The following is an 11440-nucleotide window of genomic DNA, read 5'->3' as shown; positions in this document are numbered from 1 at the left end:
AATTATTTTTTACTTATATAAATTTAAAATTATATTATAAATAATTTAATAATTTTAAACATAATTTTATATATAAAAATATATAATTTAAAAATAATTAATTTATTTTTTCGTTAATTATTCCAAATATTACAATTTAATTATTAATTAAAAAATTTAAACCAATTATTAATAAATATATTTATATTTAATAATTTAAATATTAATAAATTAAAAAATTTAAAAAATATTTTTACCAAATAAAATTTAATAATAAATAAATTTATATAAAATAATAATATTTATAACAAAACTACCGTTTTAAATATATTACGTAATATATTTAAATTAAAACTTTTCCGCAAAAAAATAAACTATTAAAATAAATTTAACAATAATAAAAATAAAACTTTTTTAAAAAATCGTAACTTTTGTAAAATTTATTAAATATTTATATTTTTTTTTTTACAAAACTCTTTTAAATAAATTTAATTAAATTTAAACGTTTTTTTCCTTTATTTATTTTATTTTATATTTTAATAAATTAACCAATTTTATAAAATTAAAACAACGTTTAATTAAATATTAAAATTATATAAATTTTATTATACATTAAAATAATAAATAATTTATTAAACATTATACTTTTTTATATATTACTTTTAATACATTTATATATAAATAAATTAAAAAATACATTAAGTTTTAAATATAAAAAAACCATTTAATTTTTATTATAAAAATATAACTTTAAAAAATTTTTAACAATTTTAATATTTTTTAACCAAATATTATAATATATTAATATATTAAAAAAAACGCAACTTTTTTAATATTAACATTATAAAAAATATAAAACATATATATATTATTTAAATATATTATTTATTTTTATAACTTTAATATTAATTAATTTTTATTAATAAAATTTATATTAACATTTATTTAAATTTAAAAATTAAAAAATTATTAATAAAATTATTTTAATAAATTTAAACCATAAATTCGAGATCGTTTGTAAAATTGTACTTTTTTTAACCACATTTGTTTTTAATTAATTAAACTTTAAAATAACTTTTTAAAATAATTTTAAATTTATGGTTTAAAATAACTTTAAAACCTCGTATATTAAAATTATACGTTTAACGTTTTAAAACAATAATATTAATAAGATTATTAAAATAATAATATTAATGCGTTTTTATAATAAGTAATAATTGATTATAAAATTTTATTAAAACGGCTGCTCGCAAGCTCGCAGGCCGTTTTTACGTGCGCGCAAGCGCGCATGTGATATCTTTCCGAAGGCGCGTTCGCGCTTTGCGCGCGCGCGCAATTACTGCGTATTTTTTATGTAATTACCTTATCATTTACTTATTAATTACTTTATCAATTATTTTATTAATTAAAAAAGTTTAAACGCAATATTCCTTCGGAAAAATAATAGTTATTAACTTTTTTATTAAGTTTATTAATTAAATTTACGCGTTTTAAGTTTTTTAAAATGTTAAAAATAATTATAATAACGGTCGTAACGCGTTAACCGTAACAACGCGTTAACCGTAACACCAGTTATAACAATAATTATAACAAACGTTAAAATTTGGTAAAAAAAGTTAAAAAACTTAAATAATAATAATATTATTAATTTAAAGTTATTAAAAAAAAAAGATTTTATATATAATTGTAAAATATTAAATTATTATATTTAAATATTTTACATAAAGTTTAAAAGTATTAAATAATTAAAACGTTAAAGATTTTTAAACGTTAAAGTTTAATATATAAAAATACGATACCGTACGGGTATGTAAAAAAGTTAAAAAAATAAATTAAATATATTATTAACTTTAAATCATTAAAATTAAAGTTATTTCGTACGTTATTATGGTATATTAAATCATTATAAATATAATGTTTAATTTTTTCATTATTAATAAAACCGTTAAAGACTTTTACAACATTATATAATTTTAAACCAAATATTTTTAAATATTTTACCCGTGATTTATAAGTATAAACACACGGACCACGCGTTGCGTGGCGCAAACGAGCGTAACCCGTTTTAAAAATATTTGGTTTAAAATTACTTAAAATAACAATAAAATAAAATATATAATAATATTATATTAATTATTTCGAAAAAACCTTTATATTATTATTTAACATTTTTATTTAAAAATTATATTATTTCGAAAAATTATTTTAAAAAAAAATATAATTTTATAAATTAATAATATTAATTTAAATAATAAAACTATAATTTTAACTATAATTATAAATTAAATTAATATAAAATAAACTTTAAAATTAATATAAATAAAAAAAACCGCGTTTATTTTACCAAAATATAAAATTATTATATTAACGTTATAAATTTTATTTTTAAATTTATTAAACATAAACATAAAAATAACCCGTTTAATTTTAATTTTTTAATTATATAAATTATTTAAAATTAATTAAACAATATTATTAACCATTATTAAAAATATTATTATATCGAAATTTATTATTTAAAAAAAAATAAATAAAAAAAAAACTATTAAAAAAAAATAAAACCACGTTTTTAATTAAATATTATTTTAACTTTTTTAAAAAGTTATAAAAAAAAATTACATTAATTAAATCAAAAAAAAATAATAATTTTTTAAACTAATTAAAAATAATCTTATTTTAAATTAATATAACTAATTTATATTATTATATTAATTAAAAATATTAATATATTATTATATATTAACGTATAAATTATTATTAATTATATTACAAAATATTATAATAAAAAAAAAGTAATAACCATAATATATACAAAAATAACCGTTAATATTTTACTTTATATTTTAACCAATAATATAATATTATTATTTATATTAAAAGTAATAAATAAATTAATTAAAAAAAAAGATTATTTTATTTAAAAAAATTTTTATATATTATTTAATTTTTTTTTGAAATAAATAACCAAATTTACTAAAACGTAAATTATTACCCTTTTAATACCTATTTTAAATTTATTAATATATATAAAAAAAATAAACGTTTATAATTTTTAACTATATATAAAAAATATTTTAAATATTTATAAATTATAAAAAATATATTATATTTTAAATTTTTAAAACAATAAAATTTTATATTATATAATTTTAAAAAATAAACATTATAAAAATATTTTATAAAACTTTATATTTTTATATATTTTTTATAATATAAATTTATTTATAACTAATTTTAATATAAAGATTTTTATTATATAAAATTAACATTAAATTATTTTTATTATAAATATATAAACTTTTTTTTTATTAAAAATTTAAAATTTAACACATATATATATATATATATATATAATATTAATAAATTTATAAACATTTAAATAATTATTATAAAATTATTAAAAATTGTAACCTAAAACTTAAAAAAAAAAAAATTAAAACAAATAATCCGGTTAAAATAAATATTACCTTAAAAAATTAATAAAAATTAATATAAATAATTCCGAAATTAAATTTTAAATAAAAAAAGTTAAATTTTTTAATTAATAAAATATTAATTTAAATTATAATTAATTAATTTATATTAATTAATATAAATATTTACTTTTTTTTTATTTAATTATTAAAAAAAGTTATAAAAATAAAATTAAAAAAATTTTAACATTACCCAGTTACTTTTAAAAATTTAAAATATTTTAAATAAAAAATAATATATAATTTACAATACAGTAATAAACCATTATTATAAAATTAAAAAAATAATATAATATTATTTTTATTTTATATTTAATTTAATAGTAAAAAAAAATTAATAAATTTTATCTCGTTAACGTTTTTTCTTTATATTTATAAAAAATTACTTTATTTTATAAATTACCTATTATATAAATTATATTTATTAACGTAATTAATAATTTTATTATAAAATAAATTTTATATTTAATTTTATACTTTTTAATTAAATAAATATATTAATTTATAATTAATAATTTAATGATATTAAAAATAATATAACGTTTTTTTAAAAGTATTTATTATTTAATAATTAATAAAAAAACATATTTAAATTTTAAACTTTTAATTAAATAAATAAATGTTTTAAAAAGATTTTCTTATATTATTATAATAAATATTTTAAAAAATTAAACGTTATTATTATTAGTAACTTTTTTTAATTATTCTTGATTTTATAAAAACTATTATTTATAATAAGCAATATTTTAAAAAAAAACTAAAATAATCGGAAAAAATACTTATTAATTATTTATATATTTTACTTTTTTAAATATTATATTATATTAATAAAATAAAAAATAAACCGCTTTTAAATAAATATTTTAAAAATTATATATAATTAAAACATTAATTATATTATAAAAATTATTAATTTTTTAATACGTAATAAAGTTTTTTTTAAAAAGATTAAACAATTTATTAAAACGTTAAAAATATGTTTCTTAAAAAAATAAATTAATATTTATAATTAAAAATATATAATAAATTTAATTATTATTATAATTTATATTAACGTAATAAATAACGGTTTTAAAATTGCGTAAATAAAATTTTAAATTATTAAAAATTTATTAAAATCTTTTTTTATTTATATTAAATATAAAATTATAATAATCCAAAATATTTAAAATTAAATAAATTTAATTAATAATATTTAAAGTTATATTTATAATATATTATAAATTAAAAAAGTTAATATAACTTAAAACCCTTTAAAAATTATAATAATAATTTTTAATAAATATAAAAACTTATTTTTTACTTTTTTTAATAATAATAAACTTTATAATAACTACGGTAACTTTATTATTTTAATTAAATATATATATTAAAAATTTATTATTTATAAAATAAATTATATTAAAATTTAATTTTTTTTAATAATTTCTTATATTATTATTATTTATAAATTATAAGGTTTTATTTTAAAAAAGATTATTTATAAGATTTTTAAATCCAAATTTATTTTAAATTTATTATATGTTATAATATTATAAATATTTAATTTATTTAATTTATTTAATTTAATATTTAATTATTTATTTAATTATAATTATATATGTTATAAAATTTTAATACTTTTAATATAAATAAAATTTAATAATAATAAATAAAAATAACAATAATAATTAAAAAAACCTTTATATATATTTAATTTATAATAATAATTAAAATTATTATTTAAATAATTAAAATATTTATTTTTATAAATAAAATTATTAATATTTTATTATAAAACTTTATTAAATTATTATAAAAACTTTACGTTTATTTTTTATATTATTTTTATTTTTTTTAATTTAATTATTTTATTTATTAAATTATTTTAAATAATATTTTAAATTAAATCTTTATTATTTTTTTTAATATTTACAATAATTAAAAAATAATAAAAAGTAAAATTATTATTTAATATTTTAAATATAATATTATATATTTATTTTTATTATAATTTTTTAAATTTTATAATAAAAATATTAATTATAATTTAATTTATTATATTATTTATATTATAATAAATAACGTATAATTTAATAATTTTATTTCTTATTTAATTAAAAAAAATTATAATTTAGTATATATTATTTATTTAAATAATAGTATTTTTTATAATAATTAATATTATTTTTATATATTTAAATATAAAACGTATAAATTTTTATTATAAATATTTATAAATTTTTATTAATTTAATATTAAATAAATATTTTATTATATTTTTTTTTAATAATTAAATATTTTTTTTATAATAATATTCTTTAAATATAACACAATTTAATTATTAATTAACTTTTTTTAAAAATACAATAACAATTTTTATTAATATTTTACAAAGCGATTATTATTTACAACGGTTTTTATTAAATAATATAATTTATTATTGTTTTTAAAAAAGTTTACGTTATATTTTTTACTAAAATTAATTAATTTATAAAAAATAAAATAAATTAATATAATATAAATTTTTTAAGTAAGTTAATAATTAATAATATTGGTAATATTTTTACATTATATAAAAATATTTATTAATAATTTAATTAAAAATATTTTATTATAATATTTAAAATTATTAATAATAAATATAAATTAATAGGTTAAATATTTTAAAAAAATAAAATATATTTGTATAAATAAAAATATTTATTTTACAATTAACTATTTTAATAATTAAATAATATTTTTAAAAAATATTTATTTATTTATTTTGTTTAGTTAATTTTTAATAATATTTTTTTTTTTTATAAATAAACGTTTTTTAATTATTAAATTTTATTTGGAAGTAAAATTTAAAAAGGAATTTAAAAATGAAAAAATTAAATATTTTTTTATTAAATTTTTTATTAAAAAAATATTGTTTATAGTTATTTTTTTTAATTTATATTAAAAATTATTTTTTAGTTTAAAATAAAAATATATTTATAATAAATTAATATAAAAAAGGTAATATAATAATAATATAAATTTATTTTAATTTATTAAAAAAAAGTTAATATATATTAATTAAATTAATTATTTATTTAATAAATTTAATTATAATAAATTTATAATATATAATTTTAAATTTAAAAGATTTATTAAACGTAAATAAGTAAATAAAATTTTTTTATTATGTTTATTTATTTTTTTATTATTTTAATTTATTATTAATTTTAATAATAGTTTTAAAAATAAAAGTAATAATATATAAAAAAAAATAGTTTAATAATTGTTTAAAAAGGAAATATATAATTATTAAAAAAAAATTTATAAAACGGGTTATATAAAATATATAAATTACCGGATTTTGTTTTAATTTTATTATTTTAATTTATTATTATTTATATTTAAATTAAATATTTTTTAATTTTAATTGTTTTATATTTTATGTTTTAATTTTAATTAAAATGATTTTAATATAAAAAATTATAAAAAACAAAATTTAATTATATACGTAATAATATTTTTATAATATTTTTATATTATAAATTATTTTATTAATATAAATTTAATTTACGTATAATTAACATTAAAATTTTTATTATTTTTCAATTAAAATAATAATATTTTTTTAAAAATTATTAATTATAAATTCGTAAAATTATTTATAATATTACGTAAAAAATAAAATATTTTATTTTATTTAACCACGGTTTATATAATATAACAGTGGTGGTTTATATTACTTGTAAAATAAATAAGTTATATTATTAATATAATTAAATTATATTATTAAAGTTATTGTAAACTTAAGGCATTAAAAAATCTCGTTTAAAGTTACTTGACATAAGCTTTGGTAAGCTTAAGTGTGCAAGACTTTTGGCCTTGACCTTTGTAGTGCTCAATATAAGGTAGCTTAATCCGGGAAATTGGCAAGCCTGTCTAAGGCCCAGCTAGCTCAATGGTAGAGCACTGGACTTCTATTTTCAAATGGTATCCAGAGGCTGTGGGTTCGAGCCCCACGTTGGGCTCAATTTGTATTTTCCTTTTTGCCACATTTGTTATATCAACAATTGTCTAACTCTTATACAATTTAATTTCTTTAATGCAATACTCTTCCCAAGGTACACCCACACCATTGATACGATTGGCCCTATCGAATTCCCGCTCCTTTATTTTTGCTACAGTTGGACATTCATGGGTATTTATCGGTATTTACAAACCTGGAACTTGGTCCATTTAGTGGCTCATCTTGTCCCAAGATGATGCGGATATTTTCTGCTAGTCCGTCCGTTTTCCAAGCCGTTACCGGGTCTGGTTGGAGACCAAATGCCGTTGCCTCCCTGGCCTCCAAGTCCATTATAAAATCGATTGCTACTTCAAGTGTTACCTCTATAACGTTTCTAGTCTTTCCTTTGTAACCATTGATCTTGCCTGCTAGGGCTTCAAACTTGATAGGTGCACTTAACCCGCCCTATATGCCCGTGCGAACTAATAAGACGGGAATGCGGCCGATGTCCTTCGAGCGCTCGTTGTTATAGTTCTCCCGAGAAACAATAAGAAGTAGCGCTCGGAATAGAGGCTGAAGGATATGAAACTTATGTGCTTTGACAGCGCTCAATCCTAACCGCCATTCCAGTCCTTCTTCTCCCGAACCAAGAAGATTCTCATATGAATGGCGTCGCGCCTCAACCTCGTTACAGATAGCATTGTTCATGGAAACAACAGTGTCGATAGTTGAGTGGGATGATAAGGATTCGGCCGGGAGATCTCTTGGACCGATGAATTTGCAGATGAAGCGACGTCGTTCGATCTCGCTCCGATATGGACGAAACCATCAACGATATATGTAATTATGGAGTACTGTCAACAGTAGCCTGCACTTAACAGTATCTATTGTTATGTAGACCGGTACTGTCTTATTGCAGGTGTCAAGGAAGTCTCCAACATCGGGTAAGCAGTCAATATCTTGGAGTGACGGGCTGTAAAGAAGGGTGGTGCTGTGCAAATAGGAAGTGTTTTTATAGCTCTTTTCCATGCCAGTGCGCCATTTCCAAAGGGCTTCATCGCGTGTGAACTCATCGGACAGGTTTCCCAGAGGGTTGGGCTCCCCATTAGGATGGGGTTCCGAGAGCCATAACTTCACTGGTATAAAAAGAGATGATTTAAGGAAGTTGTTAACGCTTTTCGTATGCCTGGAAGAAAAATCCATCAAAAGAATGGATTTAAAAAGATGTAAAAAATATATAACGTGTATTTATAGAGAAAAAAAATCAAGTAAACTTAAACTTGGTTATTTCAGTAATATTATTAAGGAGTGTCCACCACGTCTTTTGACTTTTGCCATGAGGGCTTAAAATCAACGTCCGTGCCTCAGACCACGTTTTTGAAAACTTTCGGGGTTGCCTCCAGTACATTGATAGAATAAGTTTAGTTTATTTTATGCTTAACCACTTCTTCTAGTTTAGTACATAAAAAACCACAACCTTTTTTCTAATCTTTATCCAAGCGTACGGCGGGACTACTTTGGACAAACTTCAAATCTACCTTGTGGCCTAGTAGCTCGCGAATATTTGAGATTCCATATTTGATCATCGTAGGCCTTTCCAAAGACAGACCCCAGCCGTAAACGCGTGTATCCGGGCTACAATCAAAGTAAGAATTTTATCAAGAATAATGACGGAAGCTCAAGAGAATAGCAAAACAAACAAAGGGTATGATACGTACGGGAATCCCATAGCTTCGAGCATTTCGGGCCGGAACATCCCGCTGTTACCTATTTCAATAAGCTTGCCTAGGCCCTTGTCTGTTATAACATGTTAGTATCTAGTTGAAAAGGGATTAAAAGAGTATGCGTTTTTGCGGGATACGTACGATAAGAGAAAATTTCCATGCTAGGTTCGGTGTCTAAGTCAATGTCAGCAAAACGTAGATATATACCTAAGCTACTGGAAACCCCAGAATAACGTCCAGGGTCTCATTAAAAAAATAGGGACAAGGTAGACCTGAAGGAGTACGCACAAGGGTTGTAGGCCGGCTTATACTTGAGATCAGTGATACCCATCTTGCCAAAGAAGATGTCCATGAACTAGAACCAGTCAGCGATTGGTTCGCTTTGTTGTTATAGTTAGTCAGTAAGTATAGATGCTCACCTCCATGAGGCCACCAAGAGTCAAGTTTGCGTCAGCGATGACACCCTCGACCTGATGGAACTCTGCAAGATGTGTTGCATCAACACTCTCATTTCGGAACACTCTATCGATGGAGAAATAGCGTGCTGGAGGTGGGCGACCGTCAGGGCCTTTTCTGGCTGCTAGTTTATGAAGCATATTTGCGCTGATAGCTGTCGTGTGAGTACGTAGCACCAATCGTAGTGACTCGTCCCCCGACCAGGGGTATCGGTAGCCGATTGAACCATATTTGCCATCCTATGTCCCGTAAATTAGCAATCTCCCGAATGTTTAGAGGGACTAGCTGGGGTTATATAGAGGATACGTACTTGGTGAACCGCCTTCACATTCTCCCAGTAAGCGTTGTAGTCTTTCTTGTCATCAGGCGATGTTTCTCGAGGCTTATCAGCTGCGGCAGGGTCGGAAATATAGAACTATTCCAACAAAATGTTAGGAGCTATTACTGGTAGAGAGAGAAGGTCCAAAGTATATCATAAATATCCTCTAATATATGACGGTGGAAAAGAAGGAGGTCGCATACGGTGTCTTGTAAGTCACGGGCTGGGTGTTGCTGTGGCACATAAAGGGCGTCGAAGTTCCAGAAACCAGACTCGACAAACCTGGAGAGGAAGCCCATGTTAGCTTGGGCGAATCTTCTACCGTTGGAAGTACCTACTTATCGGTGGGCATCTCCTCGAACCCCATCTCAAAGAAAATCTGCCTGAACTCGGCGCGAACTTTGCTGAGTGGATGCAATGCACCCGACCGTTGGTCTGCTCCTGAAGCCTTGAAGTTGTATGGCTTGAATGTAGCAGTCTTCCACGACCCCGTACTTATCATGTCGGCAGTTAAGTCTGTTGCCTCTTCAGGGATCTTGAGAGCGAACTTGGTACCCTTATGAATTTTGAAGCTGATAATCTTTTGCATCTTGATAAGTTTTCGCTTCTTCAAATCGGCAAGTAGTTTAGCGTCAGGATATGTTCGTGTCGCCTTAATGGTTAACATTTGCTCCTTGGTAACATCTTGTATGGATTCTTGCACGGCCTTGAACTTGCCATCTGCATTCGCACCGGTTTGTTAGCCACAACAGCTTAGTAGGAATAGTATCTGTACGCGTACCCTTCGTCTTCGATATCCACTTCTCCTTGAACGCCTTGCCCTGGCCAATCTTAACAACACTCTTGTCACCGATGACCTTCTCTAGGTCCTGCACGGTTAGGCCGTCGATGGCAGAGCGCAAGGCATCGAATACGCGGGCTTCGTGACTGCCATTGGCAGCAATCTGCTCGCCCTCAGGCTCTAATATAGCTTCTTCTCGTTCTATCGTATCGTAGGTCACCATATCACGAGAGGCCAATCGGTCTAGAGCAGCCTTTACTTCGACGAAGCTCGCATCCGGAAAGGCTTCAGACGAGAGGAGCGGCGAGGTCTGGTCGAGGGACTGAAGAATGCGGGAGGCGAGATCCCCCGACGGGGGGCTCGTTGTTGAGGATGCCATGCTCAACGTGGGAAGTAGTGCTGTTTAGTTTTCATGCGTTGCGTCCGGGTAGTAGGAAGTGTGAAAATTCGAGGTTCTTGTATGCTATATGAAGCTGGTGTGAGCCTGAGTCACATTTGATGCTACGAATTAATTGTTTCGCGAACTTAGGAACACCCCTCCCCCTCACCCCACCAAGAGAGAAGCCAGGGTCTCCCATGCCCCTCCATCAGGTACGTACCGGTACGTACCGGCATGTACATACGTCAATCTTTTTACCGCCTGCCTAACATGAATACAAGTTACTAGGATGTTAAATGTTATTTGGTGGAGATGTTACTTGAAGCAGTTAATAGGTATCGTATTGGTTTATTTGTATGGTA

At 22.0% G+C, this 11440-nt stretch overlaps 2 protein-coding genes and 1 non-coding gene across 3 annotated transcripts; 1 reads left to right on the top strand and 2 right to left on the bottom strand.

Annotated features, from left to right (window-relative positions):
- Positions 1-7357: 7357 nt before the first annotated feature.
- On the top strand, positions 7358-7441 carry F4817DRAFT_t33. Its single transcript has one exon. It is a non-coding gene; the product is annotated as a tRNA-Arg (tRNA).
- Positions 7442-7505: 64 nt separating this feature from the next.
- F4817DRAFT_328150 (uncharacterized protein) lies at positions 7506-8643 on the bottom strand. Its single transcript, XM_049302124.1, has one exon. It carries the CDS (start codon positions 8620-8622, stop codon positions 8248-8250), a length of 375 nt encoding a protein of 124 aa, XP_049162308.1. The 5' UTR covers positions 8623-8643; the 3' UTR covers positions 7506-8247.
- F4817DRAFT_328149 (tRNA synthetases class II core domain (F)-domain-containing protein) lies at positions 8644-11219 on the bottom strand. The gene is made up of 9 exons (XM_049302123.1): positions 10700-11219; positions 10257-10638; positions 10122-10200; positions 9910-10014; positions 9563-9838; positions 9432-9498; positions 9285-9317; positions 9138-9216; positions 8644-9054 (listed from the first exon to the last, which is right to left on the bottom strand). The coding sequence occupies exons 1-9, from the start codon at positions 11076-11078 to the stop codon at positions 8904-8906; spliced, it is 1551 nt and encodes a 516-aa protein (XP_049162307.1). The 5' UTR covers positions 11079-11219; the 3' UTR covers positions 8644-8903.
- Between the last annotated feature and the right edge of the window lie 221 nt (positions 11220-11440).

The sequence above is a fragment of the Daldinia loculata genome (genome assembly GCF_022478755.1).
Source record: "Daldinia loculata strain CBS 113971 unplaced genomic scaffold F4817scaffold_7, whole genome shotgun sequence".
NCBI lineage: Eukaryota > Fungi > Ascomycota > Sordariomycetes > Xylariales > Hypoxylaceae > Daldinia > Daldinia loculata.
Note: the sequence above shows the minus strand (reverse complement) of the source record. Positions and strands in the feature narration are given on the sequence as shown.